This window comes from Cinclus cinclus, chromosome 5, assembly GCF_963662255.1.
Source record: "Cinclus cinclus chromosome 5, bCinCin1.1, whole genome shotgun sequence".
Classification (NCBI taxonomy): domain Eukaryota; kingdom Metazoa; phylum Chordata; class Aves; order Passeriformes; family Cinclidae; genus Cinclus; species Cinclus cinclus.
The window spans coordinates 22,867,622-22,895,028 of NC_085050.1; the positions used below are offsets into that span (position 1 = coordinate 22,867,622).

Genomic DNA, 27,407 nt, shown 5'->3' on the forward strand with positions numbered 1-27,407 from the left:
TCCTGTAACTGGCAATATTCCACTGCAGTTTTGAAAATACGAGGCTGGATTTGACCATTCAATAATTTTCAAAACTGTAAATGGACAACAAGGCTCACTTTCAAAAAGCACACTGACACGTGCCTTGCTGCTTAAAAAGCAAAGCACAAAGCCTACGTTCTCTTTGTATTTATAACTAAGAAAACTTTTCAATGTACTAACCAACCAGCCAAGACTGTGATTTCTATTTTTCAGTCTTGGTGGAATCACTGCTGTCATGGGAAAAAGATCATCAGATGACAGAGTATTTCCAATCTCTAAAAATCATTACTCCACCCTGGGCACAGGACCAAATCCTAGGTTACAAAAACCTTTGATCCAAAGACCACAGTGTTAAGAAACGAGCTGTGTCAATATTTGATCAATGCTCAACTTAATTCTCTATTTGGACTTAAGAAACAATACTACTGTAACACAGTGGCATTTAATTTTATTTCCAGTGGAAAAAGGGATTAATAAAATAACAAAGAGGTAAGACTTGCAGTTCCCCAGGATGCTGTCAAACAAGCAGAGAAGATGCCTTTCTAACGATCCCTTTTACTTATTAAAATTTTGCAATTTTGTCACTTACATTAAATAGGAAAAAAACACTATGTATTACACTAGGTTAAAAAAGGGTTTTACATTTTAAACTCTTTCAAAATTGCATTCTTAAACTCCAGAAATGAAGCTGGTTTTTTTCTGCAAATAGTGTGATCTTTTCAATTGAGAATGCTCTTACGTAGATCTACTTGTTTCCTCTGCTCAACTACAGTTTCTTCAAACGCTGGAACCAAAAAAACCACCTAGCTTGCCAAAAAACTGTGCTAACATATCCTGTCATTATTACTTATGATTCCACCTCAGACCTCTCCTCTAAACTGTGAGTATGTTTCACGTACACATTAACAGTTAATGTATCAACTCTGGCATTGAGAGAACTCACAAGAGTACTGTAATGAATTACAAAAATGGGAAAAATGGGGCCTCCACTTTTAAGGAAAAGCAACGAAGTCATATTCCCCTAAAGGTCTGCAGGCAGGAAGGACAACAAAACTCTGGCAGTTCTCCATTCCAGTGATAAAATGTTTACCTTAATAACTAAAAGTTGCAGGGAGAAAGGTGGTGGTCAGAATTGCTCACCTTTAACCGTTTAACCACCTCATCGTTGGTAATTTTGTCCGTAATCTCCTTCACTCCAGGAGGATAGTAGATGATTTTCCCGTCGGCAGCAGGTTTTGGTTGGGTAGCAGGGAAGTCCATCCTGGCGCTGCTGGTTATAAACTTTCCTTCTCCACAGTCCTCTACCGGCCTCTATCGGTCAGAAAACAAAAGTTCATCAGAATGGAAACGACTTTCTAACCCTCTTTTTCCATTCCTCACCCTCAATTCGCTGAAGGCCCCGGCTATCGCCCCGCCGGCCGCGCCCCCCAGCGCTGCCCCCGCCGCATCCCGGCGGGAGCGAGGCCCGGCCCGCCGTCGCTCCCCGCGACTCGGGCCCCTCCGCTCCCCTCCGGCGCCTCCTTTCATTGCGGGGCTGCTCCAGCCCAACACTGTTAGTTCACAGCCGACGGTTTTACAATGAAATTTGGGGCCCAATCGAGGGATACCCCGCGGCCGAGGGCCCCTTGCGGCCCGCAGGGTGGGCCGGGGACACCGCTCCCGGCCCCAGGGGGGCGTTCAGAGCCGGCACACCGGCCCCGGAGCCGGGAGACGAGGCCTAAACAGTTAGGCCTCAAAACTATCGGGAGACAGAGAAGCCAACAGGAGAGGGGGAGGGAGGGAGGAAGGGAGGGAGGCGGCGGCGAGCGCAAACAAAACCCCCCCGCGACCCCCTCATCCCCTCAGAGCCCCCCGCCCGTCCTCCCGCGCCTCCAGGAGCCCCCCCGAGGAGGGGGCCCGGCCACTCGCCACTTTCCATTTGTTCCCGCAACTTCATGTCCCCTCAGCCCTCGCCCCGCACCCCCCTCCGCCCCGCCGCCCCGCATTCGGCCGGGCCCACAAAGAGCCCCCCACAGCCCTAGCTCCGCGCACACACCCCCGCGGCCGCGGGAAGCGGGGAGCGAGCACGGGGGGAAGCGGGACCCGGAGCCGCCTTTACCTCATGCAGCTCCGGAAGGTGCAGCATTGAGCAGCCTCCGTGCCGGGTGGTGCTCGCCGCTCCGCCGCCACCCCGCCGGCCGCTGCCCTGGGCGCTCCCGCCGCCTCCTGCTCCGCGGCGCGGCAGCTCCTGCTCGGGAGCGCTGGCTGGGGGAGGGGGAGCGGCTCGGTGAGCAGCAGCGGCGGCGGCAGCGGCCGGGAGAGGGGGAGGCTCGGGCGGAGCGTGCGCCGCGGGAACCCAGCGCCGCTCTCCGCCCGCCCAGGGAAGCGCAGCCCGGGAGGAGCCTCCGCGCCGCCCCCGCCCCTTCCCCTTCCCCTGCCCTCCCGCGGCCGGCGGCGACGCCCCGCCAGGAGCCCCCAACCCCCGCCCCGGGGCAGAGGGCGAGGCCGCCCAGTAAGTGTGGCACTGCGCGGAGCCCCGTGCAGGGCGGGTAGTAGCGGGTGCGGGCGGCGCTGCGCAGCGCTGCTTCGGCTTGGCGCCTAAACCCTGGAGCGGCCGGGCCGGGCCGAGCAGGCTCCTCCGGGTCGGCGGGAGCACGGCTGGCGCCGAGCGGCGATGCCCGGCTGCCGGCTGTGTCAGCGAGCGAGCCTGCGGGTTCCCGGCTGCAGGGCGGGAAGTCGAGAGTTCACTTGGTTCTTCCTTAGGGAGCCTGGGCCGCTCATGGCTGCGCGGGCTGGTCTGGCCGCTCCCTCAGTCATCTGGGGCCTGGTCAGCGTGACAGAGAAGACAGTGTGCGGAAAGGGTGTGCGAGGTGGCACGGAGCGTGCGGCGACAGGCGAGAGTGAGCATTCCTTCTTCAGGCAGATGAGGGGAACGAGCAGTACCCACACCTTAATTATAAATCTTAAGGAGAAACTTGAATATGCAGACCAAAGGAGCTTTTGCCAGCCAACTCAGGAAATCCTTCCGTGCAAATTGTCTTTGTAATTTAATATTCATATTTCCCAGGGATGTGGTATGTCTGGAAAGTGAATAGCAAAGTGGGATATATCTGTCTGTTTTGAATCTGCAGTATGTATCCAGTCTGTTTGAAGTGTAGGTGGCTATGAAATGTTTCTGAGATGCTTGTGCTGCTCAGAGAAGGTGTGTGACAGCTGAAAGATGACTTTTAACTGATCAAGACTAATTGCGCATCTTCAGCTGGTTATTTTTGTTATTCAAACCAGCTAAAAGTATTATTTTTCTAAATTGTGCAAATCTCTGATGAATTTTCTTCAGAGCAAATTGAAGGTAGGAGGTCAGGATGAGTGTCCATGGAGGGATGTTTCTCTCCATCTGTGGATTGCACAGGTATGACGAGCCGCGCTAGGCACAGAAGGGTGGCTAGCGTGGTCTGGCAGTGGCGAAGGAAAGATGCAGGAGGGTGATGGGATGGGAAAGGAGTGAGTAAGATTACGGTGAAATATGCCATATTCCAGCTTTACAAGTTCTGGGTGGAAAATGTACAAAGACTGAGAAGCTCTCTGGAACTTAGGGTGTAATAGCATGTGGGTAGGAAATTGCTCTCCTACACTTGTATTCCATGTCTCCTTGCAGTGTTGTCCTAGGGGAGTAAAACCCTTGAATGTCCACAGCCTCTGAACCAATCTTAGAAGGAACTGTAGTGAAAGTGACTGAGATTTGCAAGGAACACTTGAAGGATCTCAAGTGATTTTGGAATTTAGAAGGGTGTCATCAGACCAGCCATTTAAATCTAGCTGTTAATCCAGACTTAGGTGAAATTATTCTCTCCAAGCTTAAGGATCAATAGATTTGGGCATTCACAATAGACAGGTGACCCTAAAGTTGTACTGATTTTAGAAAATAAAGACAATTCAAAGTATGTAATCTTTTCTCTGAATCCAAACTAAAGGGGCCATTTAGGTTTGTCTTAGCATTGAAGTACTCAGACTAGCTATCAACTTTAATTTGTTGTCAATCAAAAAAGATGCACTGTCAGAACTTATATACATTGCACATATTTGGGTCTTCTGTCCTTCAATTTGTTACATAGGTACTTCCTTCTCAAATCAAATTACTAATATAAAACATTCGGTGTAGATTTCTTATTTTTAATACACTTCTATTAGCACAATAAATTAGAAACAAATCCTGGAAGATTTTTCCGTAACTAAATAAAGTATATATATATAAAAAACCTATATGAGCTGGTTTTAGTTTAAATAGAAAAAGACAGAATCTGAGTCAGTAAAAATAATGCAAGAAATAAATTTAAAGAGTCCAAACATAAAGCTAGAAAGATGTTAGGTAGACTTCTCCTTGTTCAGAATTGAAGTACTATGGGTTTTGCCTTCCAGAAATTTCACCTAAGTCTCTGAACTTCCTGGATTTTGATATTTGTTTTTTAATATTCTTTAGTAGTTATTGAAAAGCGCTGCTTTATGTACATCATTAGTGTGATCTACAATGTCATAACTTCTTGTTGTAATCTTGTAGTTGCAAGTTATTTTTTTTCACAGACATCTTTATTTAGAATTGTTTATACAATGGGTCATGAAGTAGGACTAAGAATGGTCAAGGGCTACATTCCCTCAATTTGCTTTTAGTCTAAGTTAGGGACAAACACAGTGCAAAGCCTCTAGTATGCACTTCTAATCACTTTTATTTTTCACCAAAGAGTAGGATAGTCTTGCATTGTAAGGAATATGCACATAGAAAGTAGCACTTAGTTAGACAAGGCAGTTCAAAGACTTGACATGAGAAGGCCAGGCAAGGTTTGCTCATTCAATTAAAATTCTGTTTCATCTTAGGCAAGTACTTTGTGAATCCCCACACTGAAGTGCTCTTGGTTGTGGACCAAGATCTCTGTCTTCTTGCAGATTTCAGATAGATAGTGAAGTTAGAATTGCACAGAAAGTCTTGAAGGGCATCAGTGGAAGGTTGACTATCAAGGAGCTCACACAAGATTCCTGCTTTTTTGGTTAATGAGTGATTAGTCAGCAGTATGTTAGCCAGATATGTCATGTTTTGACTGATGAGTCTTGGACAAATCATATCAGCAAAGTGGTGCAAATTCCGTAATCGTGGGCTGATTAGGCAATGGTCCTATCTTTTCTCGGAAGGGAAGCAATGGGATTCATACTTCTGCACCATTTGAAATTCTGAAGGGCTAAAACAGAGCATGTGGTTCTGATATGTACCCAATTAAAGGAGGTATGAATGGACACTTAACTGCCAATTAGCTTGAATATATGCATGGTGTTTTCAGCATGTAAAAGCTTCAGATAATCTGACTTGTGGTACTCTTTAATCTGAATAGTCCTGAAATCTGTTCTCATCAAATACGATTACAGCTGCTAGTATCTGGTTTGTTGCTTTTGCTTGTTTGACCTTCACCCTTCTAATTTCAGCAGGCAGCTGAGATCTGACTTGGACTATGCTTATACAGCTGTAGCCAGGTTCACATGATCCCTTGGGTTTTACTGGATGGCTCTGTCTAATCATATGACCGAGTCCTTTAGTCTTTACCCAGATTTTTGCTGTTTCCATTGAAATTTTATTACCTTTGATCACATTGTTTTTATTAGAATGTATTTACTCTGATCTGCTCATTTGTTTTGATTACATTTTAGACTCTGATGGCAAGCATTATTCATAAACAGACTGAAATAAAGGGTGCCAAACACCTGTGGGGCAGCTTTGTGAGGTACTTCTTTCTTTGTATTGTGATAGGACAGGTTCAAGGAAAGGATCAAGAAGGGAAAAATGTGTTTTTACTGGTAGGGAAAACAATTCACCACAAGGTTTTCAGAACAAAACACTTTTCAGGTGAAACAGAAGAGAGTATGAAGTGATTACTTCAAGCACAGAAAATCCTTTAATTCATGTTGATTAAATTAAGCTGTGCTCACATGTTTCCAGGAACTGCTTAGTGGTTCTCCTCAGGTCTTTGTTAATACAGTAAACATGGATAGTAACAATGACTAAGAAGTAAACAGTCACATTAAGACATGACACTATGTAGTGAACTGCAATAAGTAATACCTGTAGTATTGCAGTATAACATACTTTTGATAACACCACCTAATTGTTTCAACTGCCTGTTCTATTAATTGATGTATTTTATATCTGCTTTAAATTGAGAGGATGTGGGTTTCTTGACAATGTACATTGCTATAATGAAAAAGCTCCAAAAAGTGTTCCATTCCAGGGAGTATTTACAGTGAAATTACTCTTAGAATAGCCCAGGAAATGAGCTTTGTCAGAAAACTGGGGACCTGTGTATCTCCCGTATTGACAAGATAAAATCTATAAAAGGGTGCAGGAGGACTTATGTGTATTGTATCATAAAGACAATCAGATGGAGACACAAAGTGCTTTTGTGGTGGAGTCCCACAGCTCACTGAGTCTTCATGGAGTAGTACCAGTTCTGAATAAAGGGAAGGACCAAATACTCTATGGATGATAAACTCTTTTGAAACTGATCCCTAGCTATTTGTCTAAATGTTATTTTTGCTCTGGTTTTGGTAAGGAGGGCTTCTCCATGTGCTGCCTAAAAATGCCGTTATTTTGAATCATGCTTGGAAATAAGGCAGTTATCATAGAATTAAAGAATAGCTCAGGTAGAAAGTGACTTTAAAGGTCATCTAGTCAGTCCAGCTTCTCCCACAGTAAGCAGGAGCATCTCCAACTAGATCAGGTTGCTCCAAGCCCTGTCCAGCGTGACCTTGAATGTTTCCACAGATGAGGCATCCGTAACCTCTCTGAGCAACCTGTTCCAGTGTTTAGCACCCTCCTGGTGAAAAATATTTTCCTTATATCTAGACTAGATCTACGCTCTTTTGGTTTAAAACCATCACCCCTTGTCTTATCCCAGGCTCTGCTAAAAAGTCTGTCACTATCATTTGTTTAAGTCCCCTTTAGATACTGGAAGGCTGTTACAAGGTCACCCTGGAGTCTTCTTTCAGGCTGAACAACCACAGTTCTCTCAGCCTTTCCTCTCAGAAAAGATGCTACAGCCGTCTTTCTGATCATCTTCAAGGCCTTTCTCTGGACCAGTTCCAGCAACTCTATGTCCTTCCTGTGCTGGGACCCCAGAGCTGGATGCAGCCCTGCAGTGGGGTCTCACCAGAGCAGAGCAGAGGGACGGAATCCCCTCCCTCCCTGCTGCCCACGGTGCTCTGGGTGCAGCCCAGCACACGTTTGGTTTTCTGTGAGTGCTCATGGCTGGGTCATGTCCAGCCTCTCATCCAGCAGCATCACCAAATACTTCTCAGCAGGGCTGCTCTTGATTTGTTAGTTCCCCAGTACATGTGTGCGCGCGCACACACATACATATACACACGTGCCAGAGACAATTACACTTGTCACTGAACTTTTGTAGTGTCCTGGCACATTTAGAAACAGCGAGGATTGTCACTGTTGATAATATTTCAGCCACTGTGAAAAAAGTGTATATTTATGAATACATTTTTGATTTTCAAACCACTCGACAGAATGATTGTGCTTCTTTCATTTGCTTGCAAGTGAAGTAAATCAATTTATTGGCATCTGCAGATTGGTGATTTTGCAGGAGAATTTTTAGAAGCTTCCATGATCTATTGCTAGTTTTGAACATTCAGAAACTGAAGTTACAGCAGCCTACTGCATGCCATCTATCCACCTTCTTTCTATCTGCTCTTAATTATGATTTGTCACTATTCACTCCATAATTACATTCTCAAGGTTATTTCTATCTCTGCTTCTGATGTGTCCAAAGCACATACATTGACACCTATTCATTTCTGACAACCAAGTCTACTTTTCTCCAATAATATATTTAATATGTGCATTTATCACCTTTCCTGTCCAGAAGGTACATAAGACTTTGCTTGCCCCAGACTGCTAAAGATTCAGTTTTCTCTGTCACAATCAATAATTTCTCAAAAGTCACATTCATAAATTGCTGCAGCAAGAAATTGGGCATTTCACCAGTCAAATCTTTCTATTTCCATGGTGATTTTTTTTCCAGGCTTTTATAAGAGAAACCATGGATGGATCAATTAATCTTCAAAATATTCCAGTTTCTATTGGACAGATTCTGATTGGGTAAATTTCACGTCAGGTGAACTGAGTTTATGAACAGTCTCTATAGCTATACCACTAATCATGAACCCTGTTAATACACTATTTTTATTAAGTAAATTATTTTATTTATGGCATACTCAACAATACCCTGTGTTTTTCATTAGCCTTTTATTATCTCTCTAATACTTTGTGAACAGCAGATGTGGTTATGACAGATGTTATGTCATCAGCTGAAGGTCATTTAAAAGAAGTCAATGTCAAACTCAAATTTTCCGTTCTGTGAAGTCCTTCTGAGATTTTTTATATTTTTTTTGTCCCAGTCAGGCTACAAGGAAATTTGCAGTTACCTGTAGTTTTAACAGTAGCACATGTTTTTTTATATTCACTTGGTATTTTTTTCAAATAGCAAGGCAGATTTGGGGAAATTCTGAGTGTATGGGACTGCTTAGAGGAAATACTACTGGGGAAATCAGGAAAGTTTGGCAGTATATCTAGCCCATGGCAGCTGTTTTCTGGAAGCTAAACAATGCCCCCTGCCCCATTAAATAAGAACTGTCCTATGATCTATTAAAAAATGAGAACATGTGTGGTACTAACAAGTTCTGATTAAGAGGCTTATTTGTGAAAAGTGTTGATAATATTTGCGATGCTGCTGTTGCTTATTCTTCCAACAGATATACTGTCTGCTTCTCCCAGTAAAGAAAAGAATGATATGAAATTTTACAAATTATTATGAGATTGGAATTTACCATTATGGTCAAAGAAAGACGTTTGATGAATGGATGTGCAGCCTCAGAGCTGTGCTGCAATGACGGGGTCATTTCACATTGTTGTAGAGGTTATATGGTGTGTTCAGAGGCTAAAAAAGGGTTACATTTGTCAAACACAGGGAAGCATCAAAGTGTGTGGGTATGACTGTGTGAGCAACAGAATCATTATAGTTTGCCTTTGAACAAAGCCAGGAAATATATTGATCATATAGGTTTATGCACTAGGGGAGCAGCTAATGATGATCCAGTCAATGTGTTCTGTGAACGGCTCAAGGGTGTAATCATTAAAATATTACACCACTACACCATTTTGGAACCTGAATATGAACCCTGGAATTTCAAACCCCCAGAAAGAACAATTTCCCTTTGAATTTATGAAATAAATCTATGAAATAAAATTATTTCTTTAGTTTGTGCTGCTCCAGTCACTTCATCCTTACAATTCTACTGGATGTTTGCATCCAGGTCATCAGCCAGCATGACAGTAGCAGCACACTGACAACGTAGTGATCCAGCAGCAGGGAATACTGAGCATCAGTGGAAGAAATTTTCCCTAAATTCAGGGTATGTGGCAGCAGAGAAGCTAAATAAGGTTATTTGAGCCAGTGCTTGCATGGGTTCTTGACAAAGCAGACATTGAGTTAGTGTCTCAAGAGAGCACAGAATATCAAGTATTGAGCAGACAAAGCCAGAAGTAGCCTGGACAAGGCACGAGCAAATAGAGACATGAGAAAAGATTTGTCTTGACAAAAATGCTTAGTAATACAAAAACTGTGTTAACAATATACAGATTTTTAGCCAAAAATTCTTCATGATGCAATATTAAAAAGTACATGATGGTAGAATGATCAATGAAGGTGATACTAATGCCAGCAGAGGGATTACTGCTTGTAAAGTAGACTGCTATGTATCCACTTGGAATTTCACCAACATCTAATACCACTATTTATATCCTATCTGAATTTGGCAAGGCAGCTCATGTGTACTCTGTGCATTATACTATAACTACACTGTATCAAGCACATAAACACTTACTTTCTTAAGTATATCTCTGTACTGTGCTTTTCATCTTCCACTGCATACCTATACCTAATAATTTATATTTTCAGGGAAGCACTCACTAAAATTGTGCACTTCCTTTATCTAAATCCTTTAATAAGGCAGAAAAAGACTTTTAGCCACCATGTGAATATTTAAATCACTATTTTAGACGTAGTCAGGTTTTGTTTATGAATTACCATTGACCTATATTTAATCAATAATTTTTAAACCTTCAAGATCTGTTCAGCAGCAACCTCTAATCCAGAAGAAAATTGGAGTGAACCATATTTTTCATCCATTTTTAGTATCATTCAGCTGAATTTTTCAATCAAAAAAAATACGTTGACAAGTCTATCAGATTCTGAATATAGTAAGAACATAATAATGTTATTTATAGGGGAGGAAAGCAATAGATCCTTAAATCCCCTGAGGAAGCTCCTTCATATAGCAAGTACAAAATAACACTAGAAGTACACAAATGCTGACATAATCTATGAGCAAAAAAAACCCCCAAAGCCTCTACAGTTTCCCTAATTTAAGCAAACTTGCAGTAGTATTTTTTCTGTCTTACCAAAGCCTTATTTTGGTGTTTGTCTCTCTCTTCCTTTCTAAAAGATTTGTCCCTTGACCCGCTGCTGGGTGTGGGAAATGGGAACTCAGGAAAAGGTATGAATGAACAGGAGAAATGGGATGAGCAAAGATGAACACGTAGTCAAAAAGTCTGCAGCTGGTTGGGCAGTAGGAGTTTCATGTGAGCAAACAAATAATGCAGAGATAGAAGGTGAAATAAATAGTACACAGTGAATTGTAAGTATCTTTTAAATATCATTATTTGTGATCTGTAAGTACAATTTTGCCAAATTCAAGATGAACTGGAGAAGCCAAATTCTGAAAACAATATAATTAAATGTTCTGTTATAGATCTTAAAACGAGTTGCACCTACAGTTCTATTTAATAGAAAGGCTCCTTTCAATTTTGATTTTGGCTTTCCCTATTTAGCAGCCACTATAATAATCTCTTTGGAAACTAGCTGGACAAACTTGGAAGAAGGTTTTCAAAAAAAGCATACTATTAAAATTCAAAGTTAAAAAGAAGATTGTTGTGGATTTCTTTTACCCCCTGTTTACATATGAAGGGGAGTTTCAGGTCAACTGGAGAGCTACATCAAAATATCTTGTGAGCTTTTATTTCTGTGTGTGTGCATGTCCTGCTTGTTATTTTTATGTCTCTTGCTGAGACCTGGGAAGAACATATGTGTGACAGTGATTGCAGTCACTAAAGCAGTGAACGTGACAGTGTAGAGTCTAGAAAAATAAACTAAACAAGCTTCAATTATGGAAATGTTTGTTTTCTATTTCATCCCATTAACGGGTTTAAACGTAAACCTGATTTACTTGTATGGTATGTGCCTTTTATAATTGCTGAATTTGAAAAGTACATGTATAACCAGAAGCAACTAGGGGAGTCCAGAAACATGTGTCTTTAAGAGTTGTCAAAGCCACAAACTGCCTAATGCTGCTGAGAAAAAGAAGTACCAACTGGCTGTTGTGGTTTAACCCCAGCCAGTAACCAAGACCCACACAGCCACTCAATCATTCTCTCACAGTGGAATGGGAAAGAGAATTGGAAGGGTAAAAGTGAGAAAAGTCATGGGTTGAGATAAAGACAGTTTATTAGGTAAAGCAAAAGTCTCACACACAAGCAAAGAAAACCAAGGAATCCATTTACTACTTCCCATGGGCAGACAGGTGTTCAGCAATCCCTAGGAAATCAAGGCTTCATCACATATATTTGGGAAGTACAAATGTCATCACTCAAAATGTCCCCCCCTTTTTTATTCTTCCTCCAACTTTAGATGCTGAGGGTGACACTCTGTGATCTGCAAAATCCCTTTGGTCAGCTGCTCCAGCTGTGTCCCTTCCCAACACCTTGTGCACCTCCAGCCTCCTCGCAGAAGATGGCTTGATACTGTGTAAGGGCTGCTCAGCAGTAATAAAAACATCTCTGTTGTATTATCAACCCTGCTTTCAGCACAAATCCAAAACACAGCCATCCCCATATCAGCCACTGTAAAGAAAATTAACTCTACCCCACACAAACAAATTGCCAATTTGTTCTGCTGAACATGAAACCTTTTCATTTTCTACTCTTCTGCTGCATAGTATATTTAGTTTATTTTTTGCATGTGGATAATAGGAAAGTTCATAATAAAAACTGAGACAAAGATATAACTCTCACTTAAGGTATATATTTTTGTCTCCTAACCATCACCACTGTACAGCAGAAGATATACCAACTCAGAAATTGAAGAACTACACAGGAAATATTAACTACTCCCACATCAATGTTCTTTTACGTTAGTGTGTTCGTTCTTCCAGGTTTTGAGGAATGTAATCAGAGGAATAACGCGGTTGAAAGAGTTCAGTGTTTGATCATCTATTTGTAAAAGCTTAAACATATTTTCATGCTGGTTGTATCAACTGTTTTTGTTTGGGGTTGGTTTGTTTGTTTGTCTGGGTTTTTAGTAAGTTGTCTATTATAGATGGGCCCAGATCCAAATGACACCGCCTCTGCTCCAGCCTGAATTGTGTGTATCAGGTTGCAGATATCAATCCGAATGTCATGAGCTTGAGCAGGGTGGAGTGGAGCTTGTCTTAAGATATGATTCCCTCATTCGTTGAACTTGGAATTGTTATGGATTTGTCAGGTACAAGCTAACAAATTTTTGCCTAGTCCTTAAATAAATTGGAAACTGTAGACTGTCCTGTTAGAAGGAGTAACTGTCCTTTTATGTCGCTGAAACTGTAAGATGGTCCACAGCTGCCTGTGGCTTTCTAAATTTGAGTTTCTTTTGTTGCTGATGTTATTCACTGGGAAAGAAAGTGGCCCCGTTTCCAGTGAGAGAGGGTATGAAATGTTAAAAAATAGAAGTGATAGGTGGATTTTAAAGGGACTAAAGAAAACCCCAAAGAGGTCAGAATTTACAGGAAAGCAAAAGAAGGCATTCCCCACTCAGCAATAACCAAATAGCTATCTGTTAATTTCTTATCTAAATAATTAGATTCTATCATGTGACACAAAGAAACACATAATAAAACAAAGAATTTTCTTTAAAAGTTATAGACTACACAGCTGTTTTTAAATGCACATCACTCACTTGCTGCTTCCTTCCCCCATCTCCTTGGCTTCTTGTTTCAGCGTAAGACATCTGGCATACATGTTATTCAAGTTCAGAAACTAGTTACTGAAATCTAATTAATAAATGAGTGCTAGTGGGTTAAGACCGTAACAAGTTCCCTAATTTATTATTACGAGCAGTTGGAGTAATCTACAGATGTTCATGACAGATGTCAAGCACAAGTATTGCTGTAACTAGCAGCTTTTATGTAACAAATGGTAAGTGAGGAAAACTGACACTAAGCAGGATACCTGCAAGATATGTCATAAAATTTTGAAGCTATTGAGTTGTGGTATCAGAAAATTTTGTAAAATATTCATATCTCGATAGGACATGTACATATCTGGACTTGAGAATAAGGCCTCTATGAAACTATTTTTGGAAAGAAAATAGATTTTTATATTGTTTTAATTTTATATTAATTGATGGTCAGTTACTGTGAGGAAAACAGGTTCATAAATCACTTGTGATTGGCAAGCAATTAACTTCTGGTAAATTAATTGCATGGGCAATGGAATACAGTCTGTCTTGACAGGTAAAAGCATTTTTTCATTAGGGCAACAGTAATAAATGATTGAAACTTGCCTAAGATTCAGGCTTGTACTTAATATTAGATCTACTTAGAAATTCCATCCTGCAACAAGGCCCAACATTTTAACATTTAAAATTTCTGAATCAGAGCAAACAAGACATCTTGAAATTTTCAGCAGAATGAAAGTATTGTTTTTTATTTAGAATCACTGAAGGGTTTTAATGACTTTTTCTCAGAATTTAGTAAGGGGAAATGGACTGATAATATCACAAAACCCGTAAAATACAAAAATATAAAAATTAAATTTTACTTACAGTATTACAGAGTTGAAAGAAAATAATAACTAATAGCTTCCCCCCCCCCTTTTCTTTCAAATTGACATTTTAAATGGTTAATTTCCAAGTGTTTATTTCTGCATCTCAGTATGATGTGACCACATTAAGTAAACTTGGGAATTAATATATTTGAGAAAATGCATCTCTTTTGCTCTAAGGAAAATATTTACTTTTGGAGATACAGAGTACGTTAAAGTGATAAAATCCTAATATGAGCAAGGCAGTTTGTAGTTATTACCTGCTATCTTGAAGGTAAACAGGTAGGAGCATAATATTATTTTAACCATCTAATACGTATAATGAGATCCTATTCTAGCTAAATGAAACAAACTTCTTTTCGCTTCTGCCTCTGTTCTAATTTTTCCTTAGTGAAGACTTAAGTCCAACATGGAATTGTTTGGATTCAGTTGCTATCACTTATGCTAGGGATTTGGTTCTTAGTAAGATATCCCAGGAGAAGCTCATAAAATGCTGAAGTGTGACTGCAAATTCTTGAATTATATTAGTTCTGTCATACTGTAGAATATTTTAGCCCAATTCAAAATCAGTGACATTTCTTCTGCAACTGTGCCCATCCTCTTAGCAGCTGCCTAAAGGCAGATACCTTGCAGATTGGAAACCTGGAGATTTTCTGTCCTGGGGCAGTTTTGTTCTTAAAACTCTGGCTTTATGAATGAATGGAGGCCATTAATGATACTGTTCCATGGAAATGTCCTCTATCTTAATCAGCAGACAATAACTGTTTTGTAAAGAAACAACAAGTAAACTTTCACATCCCGGTCAAATTCCACTTTAGATAACAGCACCCTGCTGACAAAGTTCCTACCATTTCAGATGGATAGTAACTGCCTATTAACCTACTCTATGTTATTGCAGGGCATAGTTAAGCAGCTGTTGCATTTTGTTTGATGTAGATGTATTAAGTGAATCCCCCATGGTTTTGTTGTTTTGTTTCTTTTTGACAAAACATTTTGGGAATGGTAGAAGTTGCAGAAGAGTCAACCATTATTCATTTTTTCACATTAAGTCTAATTCCTGCGGTGATAGACATGAAATCTGTTTTTTAAAAAAATAATACAGAAATGCAATTTTACTGCTAATCTTGTTCTTAGGCCACTTAAATATGTGTATCTCTAAGGTATCTGATATTAAATTTACCATAGGATAGGATCAACACAGTTTTTAAAAATAAAGGAAGTGATATTCAACAGATAAAAGCATGACAGTTAAAATGAAAGTCAGCTTATTACTTTTTATCATGTGCCAATGTGGCATATTAAGGATTGTTTGTTCTCCATTTCTGCAGTTCAAACAGATTAGGGTGGATTTTTGGTATCTATTGACTTTGATACATCAGATTGATAAAAGCAGCAGAGCAGAGAACATCCAATAAAGAAATCAGATTCACCACAAATAAAATCTGAAGTGTGATCTTATTTCAAATTCAGAAGGTCCTTGTAGCAGTGAGGATTCTGTCAGCTATATAAGCATGACCTCATTCTATGCCTGCAGAGAAAATACAATTAAGTATAATCCTTCAGTTCTTGGATAATAGCATTTATTACCATTACCTCTCTGCACCTCCTTTCCTAAAACCCAAGCATCTTTATAGTTCATATATTCCAGAGATGTTTAGCATAGCAGGTATAATGAGTAAATTTTATTTCTGTTCTGCAATATATCTGGAGTACCTCATTAAAGTACAGGTACTTTAAATTAAGACTAGTAATATGCTGCTTTAGAATGCATTTAAACAAGAATTTGAAAATTTGGAACTATTAACCTTCAGTGGTAATGTTATAAACTATTTTGATAGTTTACTGATGGATAGGTGAACCGAAGTACTGATTTGTTCAGTGACTTCTTTAGTATTCATTAGTGGTAATGCTGGAATAGGTGTGACCTGTTTATTTAAAAATGCAATCCTATTGATATCAGCAGAATTTTTGCTATTGTCTTCAAGTGTGGCAAAAAGTGCCTTCATTATCTAGATTTCTGTTGCTTCTACTGTTTTTTCTTGTTTAAAATAATACTGTTTAAAATATAGAACCCTGTATAGAGGGAATTGAGGCATTATCTTAATATAGATATTATAAATCTTCACTTTTTGGAATTAAAAAATGAATGTGTGAAATGACTAACATTACTGCAGTGATAACAACCTGTTTCTTCAGTTAACTATGCAATTGATTTCTGTATGGAACAGAAGATCAATATCCTGCAAGTGTAGAAGCCAGATATGGAGTTTCTTAATGCAGATAAAATACCAACATCCACTATGCATCTGACTTAAGTCTAGAGATGGGTGGAGGAGAAGAGACAGGTATGTGAATAACTCTGCACACATTTCTTTCTATAAAACTTCTCCCCTCCCCCCTTTTTTTTTTTCTTAAGGAATTAAATTTCTACTTCGGAAATCACATTCTGGCAGAGGGGAAGAGTTCTCTTTTGTAGGAACACAAAGTCTAAGATCATGGACAAAGTAATATTAACAGGAGACAGAGACATTCCAAGAAGTCAAGCTAAACATCTTAAATCAGCATTAAGGTAAATACATTTTTTAAAAATAGGGAGGGATAGCTAACACTCTAATTTCTACAATGGTAAATGAAACCTAAAGCTGGCAATGGAATGTGGAAGGCTCCTTAGGAAAAGGGTTACAGCATGGAGGACTGGATTAACTTTTATGAAAATGGTTTCTGCAGGAACTAGATGAGTGCTATTTTCATCTCTCCTTTCTGAAGGGAGAAAAAACCTATGATAGTCTGGGGTTTTCATTACATATATTAATGGTCCAAAGTATAGTTCTGAATAATGATAAAAACTATACCTTAAGCTCCTGGAAAGATAACTTATTTCAGATTTACTGCAGCAGGCATTAATTTTTAATGCACACTTATTCCTCAGGCCTTTTCCTACAGTATTTATTATTGTATATTCAACATGTAAGTAATAACAAGTCTTTAAAACTGGCAAAGTTAAACATGTCTTTCTTGCCACACCAGTACACTCTGCAAGCCAAAAGTTTAGCTGCAATTTGTTCTTGCAAATCAAAATCTATTTTTTTTAACTATAAAGACATTTAGAATGTAAAAGAAAGGAAATCACAAATTGCTGAGTAGACGTAGGCTGTATATAATCAGAAACATTATAAGGGACTGTAATTTCCTTGTTGTATGGCTCCACTCTGGTAATATTACTACTTTAATGTGATTTATAACAAAAAGTTATTAAAGTATTTTTACTTTAAGAAGGCAGCACTGAAGAAAGTAAAATGGAAAATTTGTTGTTAAAGTACTCAGTGAAGACCAGACTAAACACTTCAGCCAAACAGCACAGATTACATGCTGTATGTTCAAGCCACTCCAAGTAAAAACAAGCCGAGTGTAGACATAAGGAAAGGCAAAGGAATGGGAAAAAAAACCCCAACCCAAACCAACAGCATATATAATAGATGATTATGGTGTTGTTTGAAAAAGTTGTGTGAAATTTTGAAAAAAAGGACAAATACTTGAAGGAACCTCTCGTACAGTGATTATAATTTTCTCATCAAAAATCCTTCCTGTTAAAATCAAATCCCTCCTATTTACAGTGTTAACTGTGGTAGTGAGAAATCTGCCAGTGCCCAAATTAGTCTGGTATTTTTGTGGTGTCAAATACTGTAATATGTACAACTGGCAAAGAACAACATAGTTTCATACGTCAAGTGCCAGCAGCAAAACCCCTCTAGCAGTGCAGTTTAATGGAGGCTATCAGATTAGAGCATACTGAAAACCTCTCTCTTCCTCTTTTTCTTGGCAACCTTAAAAATATAAAGACGCAGTCATTACACTGGAATTTACATGACCTATTTTTCCAAACGTATGATTAACACATTACCAGCATCACACCCTTAAAAAAAAACCGATTTTGTTTCTGGTACTTGTCCAGACACTGAACACATGAAGTAAGGGAACAGTTCCTGGTACATACATGAAATTGTCACTTGACACCACCTGCACACACATATTCCAGTCGAGGCAAATTTTCCTCCAGATTTTTTGACACATAGAATGGCAGTGTATTGAATAATTATTTATTTTGCTTTTGTGAGTCATGACAAGAGACAGCTTTTTTTGAGGTTTACGAGCACATCCTCTGGATGATTATGTATAGGTTTTATGTATTGTATTAGAAGTGCAAATGTTTGTACTTGTTTGTTTAAATGTTGCACACTATATAGCTACAAAATAAGTACTGCAATATCAAAGTCACAGACAAACTAACAATGCATAAATAAATTTATTTCCTAAAACATTAAATGTTTTGAATACGAATTTAAAATTTTCTTACATTACTTTTATTGAGGAATATATAAATTGAGAAATCCTACCAAAAAAAGCCTAATTTCCCTTTCTGTTGCTGTGCTACCAAATAGCCAACACTTTGGGACTGTGATCCCTACAAGCTCTAGACAAATTACCCCAAGCAGCCTTCTGCAGTTTTCACAGGACAGCTGTGTTGCGCTACCCATGCGTACATAGTTCACCCTAAAACCAAATATTATTTTTGCACTTGCTTATTCATTACTTCCATTAAAATTAAGCTACATCTATAATGGAAACAGTTGGGTCCTGGTGGCAGAAGGAGGCTCTCCAGCAAGCCTAAAGAACCAGAAGTGGCAGTAACTGTGATTGAGACACAAAGCTGGCTGTGACTTCTTGGTCTTTCTTTTGAAGCACCTAAGATTAGGTGCTAAATAAGCAGACCTTTAATAGTCTTCTGAAGGCCACATCTTACATATTTCCCTCTTTGAAAGAAAATGAAGAAGAAACAGAGGCTCAGGGATGGCCACCTCCTCTGAATGGGATGAATCACACAATGAGGGATCTGCAGGTTGGGAGACAACTTCACTCCCTTTGTGGAGGACCAGGCATTATGTGCTTATGGCATGTTTTGTCTCAAACATTCTGACTGTTGTGACAGGAAAGTTGTGACTGTAAAAGAGGGTCCTGTGGAAGTGGGGCAGTACTGTATGGAGAAAAAATTTGTTTTCTGTCTTGAGACTCATGGTCAGCATGCTTGCATCAAGACAGGGGTTGAGCCCCCACTACAGGGCACCTCACTACAAGGGGTTCCAAGAGCCCCACAGACCTCATTTCCTGGAGGGTTCTAAAGTGCTTAGTATTGCATGCATGAACGAAATAGTGCAAAAATATGTTTTACATAACACATGAGCACCAGATAAACTGTAAAAGAAAGTGGATTGGTCTGTCTCTTCCTCCTCTCTTACCCCAGATCCAGACCAGTAGGGAACCTGAAATGTTAGGATTGCGAGTATATTAAATTGTGAGCTTGTTAGCCAACACTTAGAGACCTGAAGCTTGTTGAGGGAGTTGGGAGCTTGTTGAAGTTTGTTGTAAAAGTTAAGGGCTTGTTAGCCAACACTTTTGAGACTAAACAGCGGGCTATTTGCTGGAGTTAAGATGATGATACAAGATGATGTAAGAGTTCCCTGACACATGGACTGCTGTATTTGTACGCGTGATGAGAAGTTATAAAGAACATTGAACATTCTACCAAGAAGGTCGTAACACCCCAGTTGGAAGGGAAAATGCTTCTCCCCTTTCACGGGAGCATCCTGTTTCTGTTCCCTATGAAGATCACAGTGGGGCACCTCCAGCAAATGTCCTCCTCAGGCATTGTGCCCTGGTGGGAGGTGCTTGCATGCAGATGGCAGGGAGGTGTATCAAGACAATGGGGCACAGGAATCCATCTCCTGAGAACAGGATGTACAAGTACTAAGTGGAGACCCTGCCCATTACCTTGGCGGGACAGGCAGGGAGACAGAGCTGCAAGGATGCCTATAGCAACGTAATGAAGTCCTATTTTCAGACATCAGTAAGGTGTAAACTTCGTATGTAATTTTACAACTATATTTTAAAGCCCATTTGGTGACTGTGAAATTTCTCAGATCAATGAGCTTCTATAAAAACTATAGAAAAGTTCTCCCAGTAAAATCTTCTCATCTGGAGTGTTGTTTGGCCTTTTTTTTTTTTTTGTTCGGCTTTTTGCTTTAAAAATAATTTTATATTAACAGCTCCACCCATAAAATCCTTTTGCACCTTGTGCATCAACACACGTAGATAAATTCAAAGCTCTTGTTCGCTTAGTGCCTTTCACGGTGACTTCACAGCAGTTGTAATTTAGGGCTATTTTTTATCATCATCTCCGTCCATCAAGAGCACATCTTTTTTCCTTCATCGTTCCATAACCTTCCACTGTCCATCTCCATCAAGCGTCCATTGCTTGTTGTAGATAACGAAGCCCTCTCCTCCTAATCAGCTGCTTCTCTATTCTGTTGCAGCTCGTAACTTCCACACCTATCACTGATGCCAGATCCCACCAGACACTCCTCAGCTTCCTTAAAACCTCTCATTCTCATCCTCTCGTCTCCCATTAACATGCCATTTCCCCTTCAGTATGAGCCTGCAGACCCACGGCATCATTCCAGACTGTGTGACCTATCTCTACGCAGCCTTAAAAACTGCTTAGTAAATATGGGCGGCAGCAGCAGCAGAAACAGTCACGCTTTTTGTAACAAGAGTGAAACCTGTCACTACACGGCTGAGAGATGTCACCGTGCTAGCTGTCGGCGATCCCCGGCCGTTCCTGACCCCTTACCGCACGCAGCAGCGCGGATCCCACCGCGCAGCTGTGCCCTCCCTCCACGCCGGCTGCCCAGCCGCCTAGCAGGGCGGAGCGGCCCTCCGCCCGCGGCCCGCAGCCCCGAGCGCTCGGCCGGCCGGGGCGGGACCGCGGGCCCGGGCGGGCAGGGAAAGGGACGGGGCGGGGCGGCACCTCCTCCCGGGCTGCCCTTCCCCGGGAGGCCGGGGAGCGGCGCTGTGTCCCCACGGCGCACGCCCCGCCCGAACCTCACCCTCCGCGCCCGCCGCCGGTGGCAGCGAGCTGAGCTGACCTGGCTTAGCTTAGTTTAGCCGAGCCGAGCCGAGCTGAGCGAGGTAACGACCGGCGGGGTCTGGCCGTGGGGCCGGGGAGGAGCTTCGCCCTTCCCCCGCTCCCGATAGGGCGCGGAGCTGCGCGCCGCGGTGTCCCGGGGGCGGGAAGCGGGCGGCCCTCGCGACGCGTCCCGTATGGCGGCGGGCCCGGGGGGCCCGTCCCTGGCGTCACTGCAGAGGAGTTCCCTGCGGGTGGGAGGGGAGGCGGCGGGGCGGGGGCGGCACTGCTTGACCGTCCGCCCGCGGCTGGGCTGTGGGCGCGCGTCGTCGCTGCCGAGAAGCGGCCGGGGCAGTGCGGTCGCTGGCGGGCGCTTCCGCCGCCGGGCTGGAGCCGCCGCTCGGGCCTGCTCTCCGCAAGGCCTTCGGGTGGCCTCGGCGCTCCCGCCACTGTGGTGAATGCCGCGGTGCCGGCGGCCTGGCCCATCCGACCGCCGCCGAATTGCCCGGCCTAATGCAGAAATCCCGACTCGTGCCCTGCTTGCAGCTGTGGCCGCTGAAGGAAGGGTCAGGGCTAGGGAGTCGGCGAAAGGGCTTCGGCCGCCTGCCCCGCAGCAGGCAGTGCGAAGTGCGCCTGAACTTCATCTCACGAAGAATAGAGATACATTTCCTCCGTTCAAAATGAAAACAAAATATTCTAAGTACTCCAGGGGCTTGTTCGTTCTCTACAGTCGAGAACCGCCTAAACGAGTTTATCCGTGAGGTTGTTTATGACCTCTGTAGCATAGTATCCCTCCGTGCTTTGGACAATTTGCAATTTTGCTGATCAAGTACCCTAAGGTGACTGGAGCTTTGGAGGAGCCTGGCTTCAAAAGCAAGGAAAAAAATTGCGTATTTGCGAGTACTTTTCTTAAGTCCTGTACTGAAAGACTAAATGTGATTTAGTGTTAAGACAGCGTGACTGTTAAGAGACACGTGCTGTTTCATACAGTGCCTTGGCAAAGTTTAGTCTGCATCTTAGTCTCGCAGAACCTTAGAGTGAAAAGTTGCGAATAACTCCTATAGAACTTAAACAAAAGATCTCCAAAAGGAGTAAAAGTTTCAGATAACCCATCTCTAGTTGTGATTTGAGAGCCAAAGGCTGAAATACAAATGGAGAAAATTACAGAAAGACAGAAAAAGTTAAGTATGCTATACGTTTGTAGGTTTGGAAGTTTTAACCCTCATTCTTCTCGGCATAGTCACCCTGACTGGGACGGGGCTTGCTTGTGTCACATGGCTGCAGCACGTGTTTGCAGTTTGGGTTCCTCTAGACTGCCTGAAGAACCGATGAGGGAAATTTAACAGCATCAAAGCACGTCTTAAAATCCTGTATTTTGTTTTTAACAGGCTTTTTCTTGCTGTCTCTTGGTTTTTGTTTTGTTTTAGCTGTGGAGTTGCCCTCTATTTCTTGTTGCCTTGTTTACACTTTAATTTTAAAAAGCACTCTTCCTCTGTTGCATTAACATTAATGTATTTGATGTGGGGAAGCCACTGATATAGAGGGAATCGAAAAATGTTACAGTAGGGGCTTTGGGGGATTTTAGGTCTGAGGTGTTGTGCAGTCTCTTGTTTTTCACTCCTACCTATATACTGATGTGTAATCTATGCTAAGTGGTTGACATAGTGGAATTACTATTTCAGGAATGTTTATAGAGCTAAATTTACAAGCAGAAGAACTCCATTAAAAATAATAATCCTTGCATTTTAAGAAGTTGCTGCCTTGGTTTTTCTCACAGAGGCTCTTGCAACTATAGAAATGCCAGTAGGACATTAATTAGCTGTCAGTTATACTGCCTAGCAGAATAGATTGCATAAAGCAAGTGTATGCAAGTTAGGAATGAAACTTACTTGTCAGTGTCTTGCACTGTGACAGAACTTGATATGAAAAAGGAGGACCTTTGTTAAAACTGTTGAACAAGACCTTGTAACAACAAGTGGGAAGAACAGAGCGGAAGAAGAAAAGAGTAGAAAAGATCCTTGGTGTGTTTCCAGAAGCACTGTCTTCACTGGGTATAGATTTTTCACATTCAGTAACAAAGTGGCCTGTTCCTTTGCTGACTGCTGGCAGAAGTGGAAGAATGCAAAAAGCTCCCAAACTATCTCTTTTGCTATTCCTACACTTACTGAGAAAAATCTGCATTTCCTTGTTTTTTCTTTCCTTTTTTACCTCCTGGTTTTTAGTGGGCAGACTCTAGCATTGTCCGAAAAAGAAAAGCTTCTTATTTTATAAATGCTAGAAAGTAAAATGAATTGGTGTCAATTTTATTTCGTTGGCTGCTTTTCCTCTTGTGCTTGTATTGAAATACCTAATTGTTTTCTTTCATTCAGGAAACCTTAAAGTGCAAAGGAACAAATGTGGAAATAGCCTTTGTTGAAAGGTTGTTCTGTAAAATCATTGTATGGCTTTTCAGCTTTTCCTGGTATGGTTTTTCTGAAGCCACTTTGTTGAGGTGAATAACTTTATATGTCTGCAGCATGTCCTTTATTTTGTAATTTTGGATTCTCATTATCAAGTTCTTGCTTAAGTGAAGTGATTTGTGTGTGTTCTGATAGCAGTTCTTAAGTCTGGAGCAGTGGAATAAGGTTAGATGTAAAATGTGAGATGGGTATCTCCATTTCTTGTGAAGATTTAGGCCATCAACTTGTCATGGTAGGAGTGTGACAGAATAGTTGTTCCAAATCCTTTACCTAATTTAGGTGTACATGTTCAGTTTGGTTTTGGTGGGTTTTTTTGTGGGTTTTTTTTTTTTTGGTTTTTTTTGGTTTTTTTTTTTGTGGTTTTATTGCTGTCTGGGTTTTTTTTTTTAAGTTTGTTTGGAAGCAAGCACAAGACTTGCGAGGAGTAAGCTCCAGGCTAATATGTACACTTTAAGTCAGTGTGTACACAATTAAGTCAGGCTTTGAGTAGGCGCAAAATCTTTGATATGTACACAGTGGGTTAGGAGTTGGCAGATGCTTTGATGAACTGGAGATCTTTAGCATCAGGAGGACTATACAAATAAGCTGTGTAAGTAACGTAATTTTATTTTGATGTGCCAGGTTGTATTTGCCTAATTTCCCATATGATGGAATGAATGTAATCTTCACCAGCATGGATTTGTAGACCTTTTCAAGATGGTTAAGAACTGTGGCAAAAAAACAAGTGGAATGGCAAGTGTGGAAACTTACATTTATTTCTAACTAATTCTTCTGCTATGTTATTTCTTTACCTGGTGTAAGCCAGTTTTTTAAGATAAGAAATCACCTAAAAACTGAAATCGGGTAGATGTTCTTATCCTTGGGAAAACTTGCGGTTGAGCTCAGCTTGATATTTTGGGTACTTATTTAAGATATTAGCTGTGCTTATTCTATTCAAACCTATTAAGTGTATTGCTCAGCGTTAACACTGCTTAAAGTGAGCAAAATACAACTATTAACTTGTATTCTGATTATTCCTTTATCAGGAGGAAGCAGCCACTTCTGCTGACATCTGATTTGTATGTTAGAAAGTATGGTTTCCTGAGAGAAGAGTGTATTACAGTTTTTAACAGCAGATCTTTATTAAATGTGCCATCAGTGGTGGTTTTGGAAAGATGAGAAAGGACCCACTGTGGGGCAACTCAGTGAAGCTGAAGATGTAAGTTCTGTGCCATTGCTATTTTTATATATTGAAAATAGAGATTTGTTTTCCAGTCCCAGCTTGCAAGTGTATATGTGCATGTGTTTGTTTTTTTTTTTTAAAGCCAGAAGGTTCTCATGGACATTACATGATAAATATTTTATAGTTTGAAATGAAGAAATTCTTCAAAAACCCTGAAAGCAAGCCAAACTAAAAATCTGTCACCACCACCCAACCAAAACCAAACCAACCTCTTTTATATATATGGAGTTAACTACCTTAAAGTATTCAGAGAAATTTAAAAATATATGCAAATTGGGCAGCTTTGTTCATATTGTTTGACTCTTGTGTTGTGTCAAGGTTAGAGACTTCCTCTGTCCTTAAAAATGAAGCGAATTATTTGCCATTTGAACTTGGTCACAGTTAAACCAGAAATGTCTTATTCTGCCTAATGCTTTTAGTAAACATTCAGTAGTGGTTAGAATACTTCTCTTGTTTGTTTACTTACAAAATAAGTGTAAAAAAATATATTTGCTGCTAATGGTTTCCTAATGCAATCTCTTTGATGTAGAGAGTTTTGTGAATACCTTTGGTATCAACTTTTAACTCATTTGTAAGCTACTAAAGTAATTTAGTATTTTTCTTCCTCCGTGTGTTCCATCTGCTCTTGAATACTACCTGTTTGCTTCTTTTCTTATACTTGAGATATTACATGTAATAGGACTTGCAGTCAGAGCATGTTTTTCAGCAGCATGTCCTTACAGGATTGATCATTATAAGGGAGCTGGATTCAAACACTGGCAACACTTGAAATGTTCTGCTTAAAGACTGTTGCTGCACAGTAATGTCAGGGTGCGTGAATAACTTTGTCCCTTGCCAGATCTTTCCTTTGTCACTGAACTTTTTACTGAGGAACAATCACATTTTTTAGAACTGTCAACGTTGTTCAAGTTAGGACAACCTATTCTACGGCTGGAGGGTGAATCAGTTAGATACAGAAGTTTGAAGAAAAACAAGACTGCCTGTAACTTTTTTTTTTGATCATTGAATACTTCTTCATGACAATAAAGAATGGTGTAAGGATGGCTAATCAGAGAGGTGAACCAAAAAAGTTGTCATGAAAAAAACAGCTGCAATTGTCCCAGCTCAGTCTGGCCAAATAGCTTTTTCCACCATGGTTTCTCCTTTATTTTTGGAAGTCTGCTTCTTCCTTTTCCTGTGTATTGTTTTCCTTGTCATGCATTTCAGACTTCCTTGACCTTGTTACTGTTTCAGACATCAGTCTTGTTTGTCTCTTTAAAGTCCATTTACACATGATAGAAACTCCTGGAATCCTAGAGTTGTCTGTTTTGCTTTGGTAAATTTTTATGACTTGAGAATGTAACAGTCAACATTCTGCTGAACATTCAATCTCTTGGTTGTTGGAAGAGATTGACTGAGGATAATGGAGAAATGCTGTTTGAATCTGGCACTGATCTGGCATTGTCATTTGTGTGACAGTGATCCAGGGAGGGAAGGACTAAGTGAAAGTGGAAGTGCTGCCATTGATTTATTTATCTGCTCATGTTGAATTGATCATCACTGGCAAAATACCTGTTTTATATAAAACCAGGTATTTTATGGCCTACTTAGTAATTGTTATTGGTAAAAGTGACTCCTTGCTGTAATTAACTTCAGATTTCTGAATCTTACTAAGGTTTGCTAGTTTTCTGAAGAATTATTTATATAAAATATAAGTTAGTTTATTATGATCATCACAACACTTCAACAGAGCTTTGATACTGATAAAACTAAAATAAAGCAAACTATGAAACAGCCTGGTTCAAGCAGGGCTGTTTGGTCAGGTTTTGAGAATATGTGGGGTTGCAGACTCCTCAACCTCACTGCCACTGTTTGAACACTGAAGAGCCTCTGTTTATTCTTAAAATATCATGGGTGGGGGGGAAGTCGTGAAAGACTTTTGAAAGATTTGGTAGCAATGTTATGTCTTCCAGTACTTTCCTTAGAGGAGTACTTTCTAAATGTTAACACCGCGTAGGTGGTCCATAATGTTAACTGGTCCTCAGTGTTGGAGTCTGAAACAGAAGCCTCTCTGAGTTCCTCAGAGAGAGATCAACAGGCTGCAGTGAGAGCTGAAAAACATAGTCCTAGATACCAGTGTAGAAAACAAGTCTTAAAAACTGGTCTCCGTAAAGGCTCCAAAACATAGTTTTAGACATAATAAAATATAGTAAGAATATTGCTTACACATTTTTAGATAGAACAGAAATACTATACACATAGTTTATATGTAAACTTTTGTACTAAAAAACTAGAATTCTAATAGGTTAAGAAGAAATGCTTCAGATTCGTGTTTTTAGCTTATTGGGTAATTTGTGTGTAAGAATCTGTGCACTGGGGAGAGATGCTCTCTCTTGCTTCTCTCCCCTCACTGCCCTCATCCTTGCCCAGAAGAAGACAGGAGCTGCAGCTGCAACTTCAGCCCTCCTGGGGCCTTGCAGCAGGAGTTGTTTCTACTTCTAATTGGGACTTTACTTCTACTTAGGACTCTATGCTGAAAACTTTTAGCATGCACCTTAACACTTGGGACCCTTTGCCTTTTGAGACTGATGTGCCTTTACAATAAACAACTTTAAAGCAGCTAATAACTGCTCAGCTCTTTAAAAGAAAACAAACAGCCCCACACTCAGTAGCAAAGGAATGTTTGTGAACTGGCTGCCTGGCGTTGCAAACTTTACTTTTCTGGATTTCTCTTTTAAGCTGCATTTTATTTGTTCTGCCTTCCAGACACAAATTCAGTGTGTAGTTAACTGGCAAATAAGGCTGCTCTAGCTGTCAGCCATTTGAAAA

The 27,407-nt window shown here is 40.7% G+C and overlaps 2 protein-coding genes across 2 annotated transcripts in view; one reads left to right on the forward strand and one right to left on the reverse strand.

The window, feature by feature from the left end:
* Positions 1 to 2,146, reverse strand: part of PDS5A (PDS5 cohesin associated factor A) — a 75,667-nt gene extending 73,521 nt beyond the window's left edge. The window contains exons 1-2 of the mRNA XM_062492722.1: positions 2,120 to 2,146; positions 1,162 to 1,332 (exon numbers count right to left, since the gene is read on the reverse strand). Of these exons, the coding sequence (XP_062348706.1) occupies positions 1,162 to 1,332; positions 2,120 to 2,146 (198 nt within the window). The remainder of the gene's footprint in view (positions 1 to 1,161; positions 1,333 to 2,119) is intronic.
* Positions 2,147 to 24,523: 22,377 nt separating this feature from the next.
* The window catches only part of N4BP2 (NEDD4 binding protein 2), a 31,382-nt gene continuing 28,498 nt past the window's right edge, over positions 24,524 to 27,407 (forward strand). The window contains exon 1 of the mRNA XM_062492723.1: positions 24,524 to 24,575. The gene's annotated coding sequence lies outside the window, so the exon portion shown is untranslated. The remainder of the gene's footprint in view (positions 24,576 to 27,407) is intronic.